The sequence below is a fragment of the Typopeltis vanoorti genome, chromosome 13, assembly GCF_054136105.1.
Source record: "Typopeltis vanoorti isolate ZY-2024b chromosome 13, IOZ_Tvanoo_1.0, whole genome shotgun sequence".
In the NCBI taxonomy this organism is placed as follows: domain Eukaryota; kingdom Metazoa; phylum Arthropoda; class Arachnida; order Uropygi; family Thelyphonidae; genus Typopeltis; species Typopeltis vanoorti.
This window is the reverse complement of record NC_143561.1, coordinates 87,018,817-87,040,748: the sequence shown is the minus strand read 5'-3', so window position 1 is coordinate 87,040,748 and position 21,932 is coordinate 87,018,817. Positions and strand designations below refer to the sequence as shown.

Genomic DNA, 21,932 nt, shown 5'->3' with positions numbered 1-21,932 from the left:
TCAGTTTTATTTCCCTCTTTATAGATGGGTACTATGAGAACTCTACTCCAATCATCTGGAACTCGTCCCTTTGTTCAGGCCTTCTGAATATGCAATGCAGCCACTGCAAAACTTTTATACTTCCATACTTGAGCACTTCTGGTTGAATATCATCTACTCCTGCAGCCTTTCCATTTCTGGCTTTTTCTACTTAAAGTATGGATATGTATTCCTAATTGCATGGCTTTTGAGTGTTTTTTTTTTTTTTTTTACAACTGTGATGTCACTGGTTGTTTCATTTAGCAATTTTTCAAAGTAATTACTCCATACATCAAGGATATCCAAAATACAAAATGATGGTACAACATGACAAATTTTCATGCCGGCTGGGGCGTCGCTCGGTTAAACAAAATTCCCCTTGTTTTTGCCAGGAAAATGGGCAAAAAAAGGGAAAAGTCAGCTACTGGAACAAATTTGAAAACACATCCCAACTCAACATCACCAGAATTAAAGATCGGTACTATCAACATAAGAAACCTGAATGGCAAAGAAATGGAGCTAGCTGAGGAATTAGATAAGTACCAGATCGACATAATAGGGGTGACTGAAATAAAAAAGACAAAAACTGGTGAGATCTTTCTGAGCAATAAATACAAAATGTTATATTCAGGCAATGACAATTAAGGAAAAGAAGAAGTAGCCATAGTATACAACACTAAATACTACAAGGCTAATCTTCTTGAATGGCAGGCAGTCTCAAGTAGTGATGTGGGTAAATACAAGAATGGGGAACTGGACAATGAGACTTATTTGTGCCTATGGTCCCACAGAAGGTTCTACTAAGGTAGAAGTGGAGGAATTGTAAAAACTCAATTGTAGCTTAAATATTCCAAAACACATGACATCGATTTTTTACAGAGGTCACGTCCCACGAGAATGTTGGAAAAATAACTTGTTTGGTCTCTGTATATTTTGTACTAGATATTTTTGTAAATAACTCTTTAGAAATTAACTGTATATACTCCTTTAATAAGAATATTTAGAGTGTTAAAAACAAAGGTAATGTTTTGCTGCCGGAGCTGTATGTAATAGATCTACATAGTGGCATAAGAAAAGCTGTTTATGAAATTTTTGTGTGTATGTGAAACGATTACAAGCTCTGCACGTAAACACTTTTGAAGTCAGTCTGAAAGGTTCAAACAACTTTCCGATGGCCGGAAACTTACAATCAAAAGATAGCAGAGAAGAGAACAAAGGGTACACCGAACTTGAAACTTAAGATGAAAGAATCATGCCGAATTCTTCGGGGGTTACAAACTTCATGCGAGGTCTAAGAGAAGGATAATAAAAAGGGACTGAGCCAAGCATAAAGAGCTTACCAGTTCGAGACGTTGCTAGAAAGAGGGCTTCCAGACATTGCCAAAGAAGGAAAGGCTTCCAGTCATCACCAGAGAGAGAGGGAACAGATTCAGGAGTCCATAAGAGAGTCACTTGGCTGAAATTACGGTCACTGGAGGCGGCTGTTCGAGCTCTTGGAGATGGCAGTTGTCCAAGTTTTGGCGAACCAAAGCAGAGAAGAGAAGGCGATGTAAATTACCCGAAGCAACTTCGCTCTGGAGATTTTCTTTTTTGTCGTGGGAGAACAACCTTTTGTCGGTCGCAGTCTACAGCCCACTATTTTCCCGTTGAGATATATTACTGAAGCCAGACATTCCTGGGGAAGCTCAAGATCTGAGAATGAAAGAAATGCCATAAGACTGTAGTGAAAGACTTTTGACTGAATGTGCAATGCAGAGTTTTTTGTAAGTTTAAACCTTTTGTATATTCCCTCTCATAGTAGGTTGTAGATGGACTTTTAAGAGATTGTTCAATAGTAGTGAATTGTCATTAAGAGAATCGATTGGCATATTGGAAGTTGATATAAAATTTGTAAAGATAACTTAACAGAGAGTTAGCTAACTTCTTTGCAAGTACACTAGGAGTTTAATAAGTTCAATTTGTAAGCTGAGAGTAAATAAGATTGTGAGTTAAAGAAGTTAATTAGTGTTAAAGTAAATATGTTATAATTTATGCTCAAGATTTTACAAATGGATAGAGAAAGCAATCTCCCTGTTTAAATTCATGTATATTTCATAGTAATGTAAATAAATTGTTTTGTTCTTTTTGTTAAAAGAGTGCTGCCTGTTTGTTTATTTTTACAACTGCACTGTTCCTAAATAAATCGGACTTGTGAGCAGGAAATTAAGTGAATATGAAATTAAGCCAAAGCATAAAGTTCAGTAAAAGAATAGACCATGACTATTTCTGTAAAGTTTTACTGAAGGAATATGTGTAAGAGAGAGAGAGAAATCAGCCAGCCATATTATTGAGTTTTATGATAATTAAATGATATTAGTGGCACAGTCTAAATTAAATAAATTTTCTAGTATCTCAGGCATAAGACTCGTAGTGCGAAGGGTAGATAAACATAGTACAAAATAATATAAGCAAGAAAGATTCAGAGAGAGAAAGTGCACATAGCTAAATTGGAATAACGGCATATAAAGATATTACATATAAGAAAATAAACCAAGAGATAATACAACTAATATTGAAAAACAACACTCTTCTTTACAGAACTTTTTGAGTCTTTAGAGAAAGCAACTGACACAATGAAAAAGGAAAAGTTGGTCATTGTTGGGAATTTAAATAGCAGAGTAGGAAATGATTGTCAGACATACATAAATATTTTGGGAAAATTTGGAGAAAAGAGCAAAGCTAATAATAATGGCAAATACTTATTGGATTTCTGCTCAGGACATGGACTGGTTATTACTACTAACACCATGTTCCAACATAAAAATGTGCACAAATTCATATGGGGAGAAGAGGCAAGGAAGAAGAAAAGTCTCATTGACTATGTTATTGTTGATGGTGATGTTTTCTGCCTGGTGCAGGACAGCAGTGTACAGAGGATTTGAAATTGTAAGCGATCACTATTTGGTCTTGAGCAGGATAAAATTGAATTTTATATGGAAAAGAATAACATGTAAGAAAGTTTTAAAGCGAATAAAAGTTGAGCAACTCTCAGATGTGAACTGTAGATTAAAATACACAAAGATTATTAAAGAAAAGATGGGAGAGTTTGAGAACAGAAACCAAACCTTGGAGATTCAGTTGCAAGCCTTGAAAAAAAACCTGATCGATTGAGCCAGAGAGCCATGTGGTGAGGTTATCTGCAAGGATAGAAAAATCAGAACTCCATGGTGGACACAGGAAATTAAAGAGGCAGTGAAGGAAAAGAAGAAAGCATATCAAAAGTTATATGCTTTCTTCTTTTGGAGTAGAGCTCTCATAGTACCCATATATAAACAGGGAAATGAAACTGAATGTGAGCATTACAGAGGTATTTCCCTACTGAGTGTTCCTGGTAAGATTTATGCAAGTATACTTGAGAAACAGTTGAGAAGAATTGTGGAAGAAAAGCTTGGTGAAGAACAAGCTGGATTCAAGCCAAATAGAGGCTGTATCAGATTTTCACTTTACGATAAATAGCTGAAAAATCATGGGAATATAACAAAGATCCGTATTTAAGTTTTGTCGATCTGGAAAATTCATATGACAAGGTGCCGAGAGAGAAGCTATTCAATACGCTAGTGTTATATGGTGTCAATGGGGCATTATATCATGCAATATTTAGTCTTTATTTGAGTTGTAAGTCAGCGGTTAAAACTGAAGATGGTTTAATGTTAAATCTGGTGTGAGACAAGGATGTACATTATCTCCTCTGTTATTCATTATCTATATGCATCATATTATGAAGGAAAGTGGTATTAAACATGATATCAAAAGTGGAGATGTTAATGTCAGCTCTTTGCTTTATGTGGATGATGTTATACTTCTAAATAAATCCACTACAAGTCTGCAAGATTCTCTGACTAAATTGAATAGCTGTTGTAATAGATATGGTATGAAGGTCAGCAATAAAAAGACAAAGACAATGAAAATAGGCAGAATCATTGAAAATATCAACTGCATTGTGAATCGAAAACCTGTGGAACAAGTAAAACATTTCAGCTACTTAGGCACGATTTTTAGTGAAGATGGTAAATTAAATATGGAAATAGACAACAGAATCAACAAAGCTGGTATGGTAGGAAGTCTATCGAATAAATTCATAAGGAATAAGAGAGAAATTAGTCGGAACACTAAATTAGCTGTATACAAGACAGTGTTCAAACCAGTTTTAACTTATGGATCTGAGAGCTGAGTCAGAAGTTAAACATTTGACTAATGACTAGAGACCGCAGATATGAGAGTCCTGAGAAAGATTAGAGAAAGACCCAGAGGAAGACCAAGATATAGGCAGATTGATACAGTAAAAAGTACTTTAGACAATGGAAATATAAGATCTGATAATGTTGGAGTGTTGACAAGTAACAGACTGATTTGGAGGGAAATTGTAGATACGAAGTTAGTAATGATGTAAATTTTTCATGTAGTACTATCATATCCAGTACATCCCTTGAGGGTACATGATAGGAATTTGATGATGGTGATCAAGGATATCTTTCTCTTCATAATGCAAAGCACATATCCTTAAGGACATGTATTATGATGCTTTGCATTATAGGAAGGGGCACTACCAAGAATGGTTTTTCTACCTTTATTTATGTGGTTTAATACTGTTTAATGTTCTGTTAAGGTATTTAAATATATTAACATAATTTTGTTCATGGAAAATAATATTGTTAGTTTTTAGGTAATTGAAAATAAAATAAAAGATGTATCAAAATATCATTATGTTAAAACACTATTTATATACAGACAAATATATATATATATATATATATATATATATATATATATATATATATATATATATATATATATATAAATAAATCTACTCTATATATATATAAAAAGATAAGCGAAATTTGAAACATTTTTATGTCGCGTTTTTTGTGTTACCAGCTTACTAGCCTGGAACTCGGGGGGGGGGGGGGGGGGACCCTCCCTGGTAAGTATATAAATAAATATACATACACAAATCAGCCTTGAATTTACAGGCAAAAATACTAGTGGTGGTGGATAGTAGATGGTGTTGCTGTAGGAAATGATGGTAGTGGTGGTTCGCTGTAGTGTAAGTGCCTTCCCTTGATGAGTCTTTGGACTCCTTGGAGGTGTCACATAATAATACTAATTTTATTGTAAAAATATAGCAGCAGTGCTTGTAGTTTCACCATTAGTAGCTGACTAGCAAGACCGTTAAGCCTAAGAGTGCCTCATGGTTCAAGTTAACGGTGGAAACAGCCCATTAACACCAGCATGAAGAACTGACAAGATAAAAAACCTTTCTATACCACTGGAATTAAAATACCTGTGGATATTTTTCATACTGAGTGCAATGAAATAATCATCAAGTGGAAAAAAAACTTCATCGTACTGCTAACAAACATGTTCAGTGTGCCATTACCGAAAAAACTTCTCTTTGTTGTTTGTGATACCTGGTTGCTGTTGTGACATTTCACACAATTATTCCAACCAAGAGAATACAGCATATGCTGACCTGTGATATAGAAAACAACTGATATATGAGAGAGAGAGAGAGAGAGAGATTTATATGTAGGTGGAGAGGTGTTAAAAAATGAGAATGGATAGAAGGATATAAGGGAGAGCTGGAAATAATTCTCTTCAAGAAATAAGGAAAAATATAAGGATGAATAGCTTTATTATGTGGAAAACCTTATATATACAAGTTCCTATTTAGAAGTTTATATATCTTCATTTATATATATTGTGATTTTGGATTTTCTGAGTGAGAATTAGATGAAAATCTATTCTTTGTGTGAAACTGACAACTGTAAAAACGCTGGAATGTTGCACATATATTGTTTCCTGCCTCAGTACTGAATAGCTCAGTTTTATGAAGAACACACTGCTGATATTTTTGGTACTTGTTGCAAGTTCTAACTGGTTTTACTACTTGGAGTTAGGCATAACACCAAATCAATTGGCCAAAATTTCTGCCCAATACTATTCCCACCCCTATCACACCCTGATTGCTCTACTGCATCATCACACACACAAAAAGCCAATCTTCTGGCATCATACTTTGCTTCAAATGCAGGCATAACTGACAATGGTAAATGTCCCCCCAACCATTCCAAACACCCAACATACAATGCCCCCCCCACATATCCTTTTGCCAGGATGAAATCAGAAAAATACTGTCCAAATTAGACACAAAAAAGTCTCCTGGCCCCAATGGCATTCCCCCAATTGTTCTGAAAGTTTGCGCTCCAGAACTGACCCCTATCCTATGTCACCTATATATACTCTCCTTACTCCACTGGAATCTATCCCACAAACTGGAAATTGGCCTATATTCAGCCCATGCCCAAGAAGTGACAAGTCACTGCCATCCAATTACCGTCCTATCTTGCTTATCTCATGTCGAAGGTAATGGAAAAAATCATCAATTCCCAACTCCTACACTATCTTGAAGACACTCACCAAATAAATGACCGCCAATATGGATTCCGCCACTGCTGACCAACAGGAGATCTACTCACATACATAACCCATCTCTGGACGAAGGCTATGGAGAAGTTTGGCGAATCTCAAGTGGTCGCACTAGATATCTCCAAAGCCTTTGACTGGGTCTAGACAAAGGCCTACTAGGCAAACTACCATCATTCAGTCTGACCCAGGGTTTCTGTAGGTGGATTGCCAGTTTTCTGTCTGGACGCACGCTGTGTGTGATGGTGGATGGCTCCCTATCCTCTCACCACTCAATTAATGCTGGAGTCTCACAAGGTTCTGTCCTCTCACCAACCCTCTTCCTGCTATATATCAATGACCTACTGCAATTGACCTCTAACCCAATACACAGTTTTGCAGACAACAGCACACTACACTCTTCGCTTGCATTTGATAAGCCTTACCCTACACAACTCACCTCAACCTATAGAACATCAACCACTGCGACGCTCAACTCCGATTTCGAAGCCATCCTCCAATGGGGTTCAAGATAACCTCATAAATTTCAATGCCAACAAAACCCAATTCTGTACTATTTCCCATAAAAAAAGAACCAATTTTTCCCAATATCCTTATTAATGATACCCAAATCTCCAGACAGTTTGAGATCTCACTCCTTAGAATCACCCTCACTTCAAACCTCTCCTGGCATAAACATATCGCAAACATTGCATCCTCGGTCTCAAAAAAAAAAAAAAAACTGCCCCCGCCCGAGCTGGGTAGGCCGGTTGTCTTTGAATTCAGATGACTTGAATTTTGAAGACTCGAAAAGGGGGGGGGTTCTGCCACCCCTGCTGTATGTGGCACCTCCCCCTGAGTTCCAGACTGGTGGGCCTGTTCTCCTTGAATTCTGATGACTAGAATTAAGACTCGATACTCAGGGTAGCCCTGGGTTTTAAAACGTTTTAAATAACTTGACAAAAAACGTGACACAAAAACGTTACAAAAAAGCTTATTTTATATTATAGAGTAGATATAAACTAGTTGTTTAATACTGATCCTGTGGCCTCGTCTTTTTGAGAGGGTTGCAACTGATTACTAGAGAGATATGATGCAAGGTGGTTTCCCATTGCCTTCATTGCCATAAGTATTTATGACTCTTTATGAACCGTGTGTGTTCACGGGACCGGTTTGCCTGTTTGAACATGCATCACAAATATTCAACTAAAGGAGGGATCTATTGACACACAAATGAGTTTGATTTAAATAGAACTCTTATTATCTTTACTAATGAAATCACTCCTACTGATTAAGCCAGAAAATAATCATACAGCACAAAAATAATCAGACTATCTGCTCAGTAAATGCCTCTTGACAAGTTTTTTCTAGTCATCAACAAAGTAACTGATACTAGGAATTAGCATAACAACTGAATATCTCTATGTGTAACTGTGCATCTTAATCCCAATCGAAGTGATTTAAATAAATAATTATTCAACTATTAACCTAAATAAAAACATTAAATTATTTCAAAAATCAAACCAATTAAAGTGAACTATGGAATAATTATAATTAAAAAAATACCTTTTCATCATTTTTAAACATATTTCTATATCTTCATCCTCTGCCAAATGCACCATATTCTTTAAGTCTTCAGTGAATACCATGCTTTGTCCTTCACTATTCACATACTGAAGCATTCTTGATTTAAATTTCTCTGAAAACAAATTTTTAATAGATATAACAATATTAAAAAAAAATTGCAACAACAGATTGGGATAAAAAAAAAAAAATGGTTAAATTAAAATTCAAACTGTATCTTACCAGGAACACTCAATAGGGAAATATCTCTGTAATTCTCACATTCAGTTTTATTTCCCTTTTTTATATATGTGTACTATGAGAGCTCTACTCCAATCAATCATCGGGAATTTGCCCCTCTGTCCAGGCATTCTGAACTATGCAGTGTGCAGCCACTGTAAGACTTTTATACCATCACACTTCAGCATTTCTGGTCGAATATCATCTACTCTGCTGCCTCTCCACATTTCAAGCCTTTGATGGCTTTTTCTACTTCAAGTATGGATATGTATTCCTGACTGCATACCTGGTCAGTGTTTTTTACCACTGTGCTGTCATCACTGCTTGTTTCATTTAGCAGTTTTTCAAAGTAATTACTCCATACTTCAAGGATATCTTTTTCTCGTTTTCATGTCACCTTTATCATCTGTAACTACTTTTACATCACTCTTTCTTCCATTCCTAAACTTCGTCAACAACCTCCAGATTATTTTCCCACCTTCCTGATATTTATTTTCTATGTTCTTGCCAAAGTCCTCCCAAATGACTTTTATTTAGCTAGTTTTACAGTGTTTAGCTTTCTTACATTTGTCTCTGTATTCTGTAAGAGCACAAGCTGACTTATTTGCCAGGAACTTTTGATATGCTTTCTTCTTTGCCTTCACAGCCTCCTTTACTTCCTGTGTCCACCATGGAGTTCTGATTTTTCTATCCTTGCAGAACACCTCACCACATGCCTCTCTGGCTGAATCAATCAGGCTTTACTTCAAAGCTTTTCACTGAATATCCAAATTTTGGTTCCTGTTCTCAAAGCCTTTCATTTTTTCTTCAATAATCCTCGTGTATTTTAGTCTACAGTTCACATCTGAGAACTGTAGACTAAAATAAATAAATAAATAAAGATCCTTTAAAACTTTCTTATATGTCATTCTTTTCAATATGAAATTAAATTATATCCTGCTCAGAACTAAATAGTGATCGCTTCCAATTTCAAATCCTCTGTACACTCTGGTGTCCTGCACCAGGGAGAAAACATCACTATCAACAATAACATAGTCAATGAGACTTTTCTTATTCCTTGCTTCTTCTCTCCATGTGAATTTGTGCACATTTTTATGTTGGAACATGGTGTTGATACTAACCAGTCCATGTCCTGAGCAGAAATTCAACAGGTATTTGCCAGTATTATTAGCTTTGCTCTTTTCTCCAAATTTTCCCAAAATATTTTGTATGTCTGACAATCAAGTTCTACTCTGCTATTTAGATCCCCAACAAGGACCAACTTTTCCTTTTTCATTGTGTCAGTTGCTTTCTCTAAAGACTCAAAAAAATTCCTCCACTTCTACCTTAGTAGAACCTTCTGCGGGACCATAGGCACAAATAAGGCTCATTATCCAGTTCCCCATTCTCATATTTGCTCACATTACTCTACTTGAGACTGCCAACCATTCAAGAAGATTACCCTCATGTTTAGTGTTGAATACTATGGCTACTCCTTCTTTTCCTTGTCATTGCCTGAATATAACATTTTGTATTTATTGCTCAAAAAGATCTCACCAGTTTTTGCCTTTTTTGTTTCAGTCACCCTTATTATGTCTATCTGGTATTTATCTAATTCCTCAGCTGGCTCCATTTCTTTGCCATTCAGGTTTCTTATGTTGATAGCATCGATCTTTAACTTTGGTGATGTTGAGTTGGGGAGTTTGAGTTTGAGAACAGGAATCAAACCTTGGAGATTCAGTGGCAAACTCTGAAGAAAACATTGATTGATTCTGCCAGAGAGGCATGTGGTGAAGTTGTGTGGAAGGATAAAAAATTCAGAACTCCCTGGTGGACACAGGAAGTTAAAGAGGCAGTGAAGGAAAAGAAGAAAACATATCAAAAGTTCCTGGCAAATAAGTTAGCTTTTACTCTTACAGAATACAGAGACAAATGTAAGAAAGCTAAACAGTGTGTAAAACTAGCTAAATAAAAGTCATGGGAGGACTTTGGCAAGAATATAGAAAATAAATATCAAGAAGGTGGCAAAATATTCTGGAGGTTGTTGAAGAAGCTTAAGAATTGAGGAAAGAGTGCTATAAAAGGAATTAGAGATGATAAAGGTGACATGAAAACGGGAGAAAAAGATATTCTTGAAGTATGGAGTAATTACTTTGAAAAACTGCTAAATGAAACAAGCAGTGATGACAGCACAGTGATAAAAAACACTGACCAGGCATGCAGTCAGGAATACATATCCATACTTGAAGTAGAAAATGTCATCAAAGGCTTGAAATGTGGAAAGGCAGCAGGAGTAGATGATATTCGACCAGAAATGCTGAAGTACGGTGGTATAAAAGTCTTACAGTGGCTGCACTGCATAGTTCAGAAAGCCTGGAACGAGGGACGAATTCCCGATGATTGGAGTAGAGCTCTCATAGTACTCATATATAAAAAGGGAAATAAAACTGAATGTGAGAATTACAGAGGTATTTCCCTACTGAGTGTTCCTGGCAAGATCTATGCAAGTATATTTGAGAAACGGTTGAGAAGAATTGGGGAAGAAAAGCTTGGTGAAGAACAAGCTGGATTCAGGTCAAATAGAGGCTGTCAGGATCAGATCTTCACTTTACGACAAAGAGTTGAGAAAGCATGGGAATATAACAAAGATCTGTATTTAAGTTTTGTCGATTTGGAAAAGGCATATGACAAGGTGCCAAGAGAGAAGCTATTCAATACGCTGCAGTTATATGGTGTCAATGGGGCATTATATCAAGCAATACTTAGTCTTTATTTGAGTTGTGAGTCAGCAGTTAGAATTGAAGGAAGTACAGGAAGATGGTTTAATGTTAAATCTGGTGTGAGACAAGGATGTACATTATCCCCTCTGTTATTCATTATCTATATGGATCACATTATGAAGGAAAGTGGTATTAAACCTTATATCAAAATCGGAGATGTTAATGTCAGCTCTTTGCTTTATGCAGATGATGTTATACTTCTAAATAAATCCGCTACAAGTCTGCAAGATTCTCTGACTAAATTCAATTGCTGTTGTAATAGATATGGTATGAAGGTCAGCAATAAAAAGACAAAGACAATGAAAATAGGCAGAATCATTGAAAATGTCAACTGTGTTGTGAATGGAGAACCTGTGGAACAAGTAAAACATTTCAGTTATTTAGGCACGATTTTTACTGAAGATGGTAAATTAAATATAGAAATAGACAACAGAATCAGCAAAGCTGGTATGGTGGGAAGTCAATTGAATAAAGTCATATGGAATAAGAGAGAAATTAGTCGGAACACTAAATTAGCTGTATACAAGACTGTGTTCAAACCAGTTTTAACTTATGGATCTGAGAGCTGGGTCAGAAGTAAAACACTTGACCAAAGACTAGAGACCACAGATATGAGAGTCCTGAGAAAGATTAGAGGCGTGAACAGATGGCATCAATGGCAATATCATATTAAAAATGAGGATATTAGGAAAGAACTTGACACTGTCAGCATCCAGGAATGCGTTAGCAGAGCTAATCTCAGGTGGTATGGTCACTAAAACAGAATGGGCGAGAAAAGATTAGCAAAACAAGTGTTCTCTGCCAGGTTGGCAGGAAAACAACCCAGAGGAAGACCAAGATATAGGTGGATTGATACGGTACAAAGTGCCTTAGACGATAGAAATATAAGATCTGATAATGTTGGAGTCTTGACAAGTAACAGACTGATTTGGAGGAAAATTGTAGATAGGAAGTTAGTAATGATGTAATTTTTTCATGTAGTAGTGTCATATCCTGTACACCCCTTGAGGATACATGGCAGGAATTTGATGATGATGATGATATCAATCTTGCAATTCAATATTATTGCTATACTGTACCTCCCAAGAAATTTGCTTTGTGGCATCAAATGACAAACTTATATGATTTTGGTATTCATTTTGGCAAAATTATGATTACCACCACATTAAGAATAATTTATAAAATTGAAGAATCATTTCGAATTTACGAATGCACATCAAGCCATATAACTCTAATGACAATTTTTTAAATATATTATAGATCAAAATATTTGTTATAATCAACTTACACGTGATTGTGAGTGAGAGGGCACAATAATCACAATAAAATGACTGGGTTTGTAAACAGATCAATAAATCAGTTCTTGAATGAATGATGCTCTTTGGAAAATTATATTAGTAGCTTCAGAACAACTTATTGCTTGGAATAGAAAAATTAAATAAAATACAGTGGACATTTGACAGGGTGCCACATGATAAGCAGATATTTAAATCGCAGCACATAGGTTTGGATGTCAGGTTGGTCAACTGGATTCAGGATTGGCTGTCCAATAGGTATCAAAGAGTTGTGTATGGTGGGGCAGTATCAAGGAGGCAGATGGTTACAAGTGGTGTCCCACAGTGCTCAGTACTGGGACCTATATTGTTTAACCTTTATCAGTGAATTGAAGGGAGATATTCAATTGTTTGCAGATGATGTGAAGCTGGGAAAGGTTATTAGTAATAGTGCAGATGTGGTAGCCCTGCAAGAGGATTTGAATAAACTAGACCGATGGGCAAATGAATGGGGATTTCGGTTTATTGCAGCAAAATAAAGTCTTGAAGTTTGGGAATACATCGATTGGAGAAGCTGTACCGGAGGAACTAGGGGAGACAAGAGATCTGGGGGTAATGATTGATAAAAACCTGAAATTCAGGGGACATATTGCAAAGGTGGTGAAGGTAATACAGAAGATTACTGCAATACTGAGAAAGATGCTGGCCTGCAGAGATAAAAGAATTATCATTCCATTGTATAAGACCCTGATCAGACCACACTTAGACTACTGTTCTCAAATTTGGTCCCCACGATTTGAAGGGGATAAATTAACTGTTGAAATGGTACAGAGACGATAACAAAGATGGTTTCAGGACTGTACAATGTTAATTATGAGGATCGGCTGAGGGAATATGGACTGCAGAGTTTGGTAGATAGAAGAAAGAGAGGTGATATGATTGAGACGTTCAAACTGTTGAGAGGTGGCTACAGGATTGACACTGGGGAGTTCTTTCATTTGGTTGAACAGTGGGAAGGAGTGATGGTAAGGGGCCATCCCTGGAAGTTATGAAAGGAAGCTGTTAGCAAGAGGGTGAGGAGTGGCTGAACAGTGGAATGTATTGTCTGATAGTGGTGAGAGCGAGAACGGTCAATGAGTGGAATGATAGACTTTTGTGTTTCCTAGGAAGGACTTCCCACGACGAGTCTTGATAGACTGTGTTTCCTAGGAAGGATCTCCCGTGATGAGTCTTTTGACTCCACGGAGTTTGGAGTCAAAAGACTCCAAACTTTTATAATATATGTATCTTCTGACTCTAGGAGATACATATATTATTAAAAAAAATCATGATGGAATGCACAGCTATCAGTTAACAATAAAGGCAAGTGCCACAAACCAGAAAGATGACATCATACAAATGAAACAAAAATACTGTACATCATATTTCTGGTATATGCCGTTAATGGGTGTACAGGATACTATAATAGTACTATATATGAAAAGGCGATATTATTATAATAACATTATTATATTGTCAGATCATCAATTACAGTATGTAAGTCTTACTGCAATCAACCTAGTTCTTAATCTTTCTCTGTATCTTTTCCTGCCATTTTAGTTAACGTAACATTTCAAAATGTCAGCATTAATCTTGGATTTTCATTTTTATAATTTCATATTCTTATAATCTCTTTTTACTTATATATCTCCCATTATTTTCGCATTTGTGCTTATCATGTAATTCCATGTGCGTTATATGTATGGTCCTCCCTTCCCTTCTGTGCTGTCATCAATGTACAGTTTTCAATCATTTCTTTGTTGTTGTTTCTCAAGATCTTTTTTGCTTCCAGCAATTCCCTTTGTTTATGGTTCCTGCCATACATAAACAATGGTCTATCATTGAAGTGCAAATTTTAACCATTTATTTTGTTCTGCTTCTTGCTATATTGTCTGTTTCATTGAAATGGTACGTAATCAATTTTATTCCCCTAAATTCACTCTTTAGTTCCTAGGGATTTGCTATAGCAAATATCATAAGTATCTACACATTTGCCCATTCCTTGTCAAATATCAACTTTCCACATTTCAGGTTTCTTTTCTACCACAAGTACTGATATGTATTTCTGACTGCATTCCTCTCAGATATTTTCTACTACAGTTCTGTCACTGCTAATCTCATTAAATTATATTTCAAAGTAATTACTCCAAACTTCAAAAAAGATCTTTATTTTCAGTTCATCATCTTTATCAACTCTCATTTCTTACTTTTTTCAGCAACCTCCAGATAAATTTTTAATCTTACCTTTTGAATAACCTTACAAACTACAATAGCCTGAAAAGAGCTCTATGGACATACTATGAACAAGAAACACACACTCAAAATACCATACAAACTTAATGAAACATAATATATACGTTCAGGCTTCCAGTTCAGCAATGCATCAAGACATTCCAAGCAATCGTATGTGTGTGTGTGTGTATGTGATTTCTTATATTCTGTTACCAATGTGTTGCTATAAATTTTTGTTTAGCTTCTCTGATTTCTCTGTATTTTTTCAGGGCACTTTCCAAGAGCTTTTGATATGCTCTCTTCTTTTCCAGGAGAGCCTCTAACTCTAGAAGCCCTCCATGAAGTTCTTTTTTTTTTTTTTCTTTTGTTATAATTGAAGATACATGCCACTCAGAATCTATCAATATTTTCTTCAGATTTTGTCAATAATTTCCAAGGTTTGGTCCTTGTTTTGAAACTTTCATATTTTCTAACAATAATATTTGTATATTTCCATCTACCGTTCACCTGTGAAAGCTGCTCAGCTTTTGATTCTTTTTAAAACTTTTATATATATTTTTGTTTTCAATAAGATATTTTATTCTGCTGAAAATGAAATGGTGATCACTTCCTATTTCAACTCTGCAGCTGAAATAGATAACAGTTCATAATACTTTTCTTATTCTTGCATCTTCTCTTCACATGAATTTCTACACGATGTTGTGATAACTGATCCATATTCTGAACAGAAATCTAGCACATACCTATTATTATGATGAACTTTAGTTTCTCTAAATTTTTCTTAAACATTTTCTGCAAGACCACAGGTACAGCGTCCAATTTCCCTGTTTGAAATTTGTCCACATCACTATTTGAAATGAAATTGTGTGCAATTTTATTTGTGTGTTGAACACAACAACTATGATCCCTGATCACTTCTGCTCAAATATAATATCCTATATTTATTATTGAGTAGTTTATCCCCTGTTTTGGTCATTTTCTTAATGGAAAGAAAGCTGACATCTCAAAGAATTCCTAAATGTGCTTAAAGAATTCCTAAATGTCATTTTCTTAATGGAAAGAAAGCTGACATCTCAAAGAATTCCTAAATGTGCTTAACTTATCTTTTAAATAGTATATGCAAATTACTCATTATTTGCTTGTCTGAAACCAATAGTTTCAAATAATTATCTGGAGCTTAGTTTCAATGATATTCTACTTTCAAATGCATTAGCTTTATATTGCTTCAACAGCAATGGGTACCATCCTAAAAAAAACTTAAGATTATCTCCCCTAAAATGACTAAAATAGCAGCAGTCTTTCATATCAAGAGTTACAAGAGAATCAAAATAGTACTTATCAAATACCAACCCTCTTTAAACCAGTATTCACTCTCTCCTAAAGAAGAAATTCATCATCATTAAATTCCTGATATTTACCCTCAAGGGGTGTACAGGATATTATGATAGTAGTATATGAAAAAGTTACACCATTACTGTTTGACCACAGATGAGCGAACCCTCAATACATCTGCACATGAGGGAAGAAGGTGAATCCATTCCTATAATAGGGTAATCAATCCATCTTGTGGGATAAGTTTATTATTACACGATACAAAGTTAACTTTTCTTTTATGAACATTGTAGTTTTTAAAGTGGTAACCATTTTGCTTGTATAACAGCTCTAAATTTTGCATGTTATTAACAAAATTTAAAAAGTTACAAAATAAAAAACATTGTAAGCGAAAGTTTTTTTTTTCTACAAAACTTTCTGAAAATTAATTTTACAGGAAAACAGAATTTTTTTCAAATGCACTCAGCCATTCTAAAATTAGAGAAAACTAAGACACTTCAATGCCCTAAACTGTTTATTTATAACTTGTTGGGACTCTTTAAAAAAACTGCAAAAAATTTTGAAAAAAATACCATTATCAAATCCTTTTAATCTTCACAGCCATCTGAATCACCATCACTTTCATTTACATTAATCACCAAGGGTTCGCATAATTCTTCAATAATACTGTCTCAATCCCAATACATATTTTCCAATAAGGTGACATGAGAGGAATATTTTCCTCAGTTTTGAACTGTAATGCTTTTACTTGCCTGTTCTGAAAACTAAAAATGGTTCAACATATCAATATCCCCAGTTATGTTGTGATGACAAATAAAATTCTTCACTTCTGCCAAAAAACACATACTCAATAGCATGAATATCACAATGATATGGTGGTAGTTTCAAAGCTAGGAATCACTGCTCTTTGAGCATCGTCTTGAATGTAAATAATTTAGTTTTGGGCAAGTTTCTTTTGACCAAGTTGAACAATTCAACTATTCTTTGTTATTTGCAGAGAGCCAATCCATTTCTCTCCCAGAAAGAGCTCACATCCCTCCCCCCTTACCTTCAGTAATACTGAGATATCCAAACACAATTCAGATTTCTCTACTATGAATCTGATCTTTCCTGACAACCACATTTCAACTATGGCTTCTGCAGCTGCCAAAAATCTTGGTGCTTTTTCACAAGACACTACTTCACACCTTCACAGCTGCTAACTCTATACAAAGCCCAAATCCACCTAGCCATGGAATATTGCTCCCATATTGGTAGTGATGTGCCAAAATCCTCTCTAAGATGCTTGATTTTATCCAGAAGAGGGCAATTTGGCTAATTAATGATCATTTTCTCACAAACCCACTTCAATCCCTCTCTCACACAGACATTCAGTTTCTGCCTTGTCCTGCTTCTACAAATACTTTCATGGACAGTGCTCTTCTGAATTGGCCACTATTATTCCTCCACCTCTCCTCCAAAATCATTAAAACAAGAGCTACTACTAATCAACACCCTTTTATCTTGAAACAGACCAACTTCACTGCCTTCTCCCTCATCCCCCTCTACTTCTATTGTTTGGAACAGTCTCCCCACTCTGCCTTCCTCAAAGATTACACCCTCCACCCAGCTGTTCAAGCAAAATGTGAACAGATTCCACCTTTCTTCTATTCCTCTTGCTCACACACAGCACTAATGTGCTATAGGTCTTGCGGCCTTTCGTGTATTAATCAGATATCGAAAAAATTAAATAAATAATAATAATAATGATGACCTGCTTCCTCCTTAGAAGCAAGTCATTATTATGACTTGCTTAGGAGAAGTTTTGGAATTTTGCTTAATTGGATGGAATTAAAGATACCAAGAAATTATATATTTGTTTAATCCTTTATCCAAGTGTAAGCAAACAAAGTTTGTGCCTTAAGTGTTTTCAGGACTGGGGCAACTCGTGTAAAGGTGGTATGACTTCACACCACTTGCCTTAGTATTCCATAATGCAAAGCACATTTCCTTGCAACAATCTCCATCTTGCACATCTCCATACTAAGGCAAGCGATGTGAAGTCATACCATCTTTACCATGAATTGTCCCAGTACTGAATATACTTGAGGCGCAAACTTTGTTTGCTTACACTTGGATAAAGGATTAAGCCAAGTATATAATTTCTTAGTATCTTTAATTTATAGTATAACCAAGTGGAAAAACTTTCAACAACTAACTATCTCTAATCCAGAGGATTTTAATAATAAGGAGTGACACCTTTTGGCAACTCGTATAATGAAAATATGACTTCTGCATTATTTCAACCTTGGTATCACCTCTGGTCTGGCTCCCACTGATGAGGCCTCAATAAAGGTTGAAACCGGTCTGGGTAGTGATCCTTTCAATAATGCATAGCATTATACATGTATGCAAGGAGTATTCTACCTTACTTGTTACTTGCCGTAGTATCTTATGGGATACTAAGGCAAGTGATGTGAAGTCATACCACCTTTACCACGAGTTGTCCCAGTCCCGAAAATACTTCAGGTGCAAACTTTGTTTGCTTACACTTGGATAAAGGATTAAACCAAGTATATAATTTCTTGGTATCTTTAATTCAAGTTTCATCTAGATACACAATCAGTCTTTTCTCTTCCCTGAAACATCATATTGATCTCAAATACTACATTCTAGGTATAATTATGTTACTTCGTTCCATGATAAGTTTCCTTTTATTCTGTGCCTTTTTGAAATCAAAATCCGATTCTGTGAAGTATTTTCCTTAAAGTTTCTCTTTTCCAAAGAAAATTCATTTTTTCTTTCAGCACTTTTTTCTCAACCACGTAAAATTCGTGAATAGTTTTTCTTATAACATCTCCATCAAAATTATTCAAAGCTATGTTTTCGATGATTTTCTTTCTCTGGTGATTTTTAGATTTAAATTATGGCTAACCTTCATCTTTTGATTCCCTACAAACTCTTTTAACAGTCAACTCTGATACACCTGCAATTTCACTTGCACGTTTTGTGGCCTGAGAAATTGGAACAATCAGACTGCCTTGTAATGATTCTTTTTCACAGAATGGCAGCACATTATGCAATATTCTTTTGCAAGCACTACTGAAAGATTTAACACTAGAACTTCTTGTCAGTACTGGATCCATCATATAAAAATTTAAAAAAAATCAAGCTAGTACAGGTACAGACAAGAAAGCAGACAATTTCACATGTTGGTGATGAATTTGCACATTCTTTTCTCCTCTTCAACATGAATTGACTTTTCTTTGCACTCTGTCAGCTATGGTCCTCTCAATTGTGGACAGACAGCATACTAACATTTGGTCAACAATTTTTCCAAATATTAATCTGTTATCTGCCACCTAACATTATCTGATATTATATTTCTGTCTTCTAAGGCACTTTTTACTGTATCAATCAGCTTACATCTTGGTCTTCCTCTAGGTTTTTTCCTGCCAATCTGGCAAAGAAAACTTTTGATCTAATCTTTCCTCTCTCATTCTGTTTAAGTGACCATGCAATATCTATAGATGATCTGAGAAATAAAGAGCAACTCACCAAAACAACAGATTTACTAATCAATATGGAAAAAGAAGACCTCACAGCAATAGTGTGTTTTGCACTCTTCATCAGGGCCACATTTACCATTAGGTGCATGAGGCACAAGATGGGAGCCACATTTTAAAACCTTACTCCTCACAAAGAACAATAAAAAAAACAGCGTAGTTATAGTTGCAAAATAAAATACTTATTTTTAAATATTAAATTCATAATATAAAAACTAGAGGCCGCTGAAAAATTTGTGAGGCTTCCCACTTCCATTTGAAATACATTGTTCTTTCCTTAGAATATAAAACTAACAGGAACTCTGTATTCCATAAAATTCATGTATGTAAGCGTACCATTTCTTTGCTGGACGTATATACACATCCAGCAAACCTGGATAATATTCTGTCCACCTGCTGAAAGAACATGGATAAGAAGTGTAGTTTGACCATCATGTCCATTAGAAGATATGATAATCCTTCATGCTGAAAAGAACACTTAACTAGATTACATGGTGTACATAGTAGCTACGTTCTGTGGCCTACAGCAAGAAACACAGTTGCTTGCCGTTTGCTCGGTAACTGGAATCTAAGTTATATCAGACTAAATACCCATGAGTTACATTCATTTTGCTGCTTGTTTTTATCATATAATTATAGTTTTTTAATGCCAGCTTAATATAAGAAATCCTTTCATACTTTCTTCACTTCATATTGTATCACTTTGGAAGATCAATGTCACTATCAATTTTTTTGCTAATTATTTTAATCGCCAATACATTTTAAAATTCTCCAAGAACTTGATTGAAGATAATTATTTTTGTTAAACAATTATTTGATAAATTCATGAAAATCCGAATCTAAAAATGAATATAGCCTCCATCTGTTCCAAATTAAGTTTCTTATTTTATTCATAATCTTAGTTCGAAGGTTAGTTATCATACATAAATCTTGAATCACATCATGTAATGCATAATTTTTATAATGAAATCTGTAGGTTTTTGCATTTCAACTTTCTTGGTTTCCCCCCCTGATCACTCACTACAAATCAAAATAAACGGCAGTTATGAAGTCAACTGTTATGTACATATTTTTGGCAAATTTCGATATTAAGCGGAAGTTTTGAAGTAGCGATATTTTCCCTACAGTTTATCTTTTGAAATATGTGTAGGTGCATGCATCAAAATGAAATTTTATTTCCAAAATTTTCATAACAGAATTAATTCACCATTAATAGCTAACCCCCTGCCTCCCAAAATTATCACCACACACACACAAATACTGCTAGATAACATGTGCGCACTTTCTTTTTGTTTGAATTCGTTATTTTTCCAAAGTAATTGTACTGTTGCAGTTTTAAGCAAAAGACAAAGGCGTAGAATCTCTGATAAAATACCATTTGATATAAATTAAAAACTCACAATCGGAAACCCCGAGTAATGCAGTTTAACACAATTTGTTATTCATAAAAAGATAAATAAATAAAACATTCCTAAAATTGAAATGTGCGACCCATATAATTTTATTTTGCAAGGAAAGGAAGCAAAATGTCATATTTATTTCAATAAATGTTATTTAAAAAATATAAATATTTGACATAATATTTCCAATGCAAATAAACATTTTGATTATTTATTTTTGCACATGTGAAATTCGTTTTTATTTGGGAAGAGACAATAAGTAAATTGTGCAGCAAAAAAGGGTCAATCCAAGAAATACAGTGCACATAACTACAATAAAGGTGTTTGTGGAGAGCTCCTGAACAGATAAGTGTCATTTTGAGTAATAATTGGTGAATTTGCATAGTATTTACATAGTATTGTTTATTCTTCGTATTTTAGCGTGTCCAGGTGATTTTGGGGTGTTTTCTGAGTATTTTAAATAGTAAATTGATAGATACGATTATCTGTGCACATGGCCCCCCATAAAGAGGAATACAACAAAGATGGCGTCCAGGTCGCAACCTTTGTCTAAAAATTTTAATTTAAAGGATTTGATTCAGTGTGGCGTTTGCGAAATGTATATATTGAGGAGAGCGGTTGGAGTCTGGTTAAACAACAATAGTGGAGTGAATGTGTGCAGAAAGTGTAAAGAATGTGAGGATTTAAAGAGTGTTTCAGGCCATGAGAGTGATATCGTTGCTGAAAGTGAGAATCTAGAAAATAGTGATATGCGAGGTATGAATAGTGATATTTGCGAGGTAGTACCAGATAGCTGTGAGAGTGGCGTTGAAAGTGAGAATGAAGGTAAACATACAGAACGAATGAATGAATTATCGAAGAATAAAAATGATGAGACTGATGCAATGAGTGAGATCGCTCAGTTACGCGGAGCGATACAGGGCAAATCAGCAGCTGGAGCGTTGGCAAAAATGTTTACCGAGTGCACCAACTGATAAAAGGCAAAAGTATGATAGAAAAAATAAGAGTATGATAGTGAGTGTAAACAAAATGAAAGAGCGAGGTGTTATATGGAGATTCTTTAGTAAGAAGTGTGTTAGTTGAGAGTTT

General features: G+C 35.2%; 1 protein-coding gene across 1 annotated transcript in view; it reads right to left on the bottom strand.

The window, feature by feature from the left end:
• The window catches only part of LOC150100337 (pentatricopeptide repeat-containing protein 2, mitochondrial-like), a 249,260-nt gene that overhangs the window by 204,841 nt on the left and 22,487 nt on the right, over nt 1-21,932 (bottom strand). Inside the window, exon 3 of the mRNA XM_090402959.1 lies at nt 8,026-8,158. Within this exon, the coding sequence (XP_090259085.1) occupies nt 8,026-8,158 (133 nt within the window). The remainder of the gene's footprint in view (nt 1-8,025; nt 8,159-21,932) is intronic.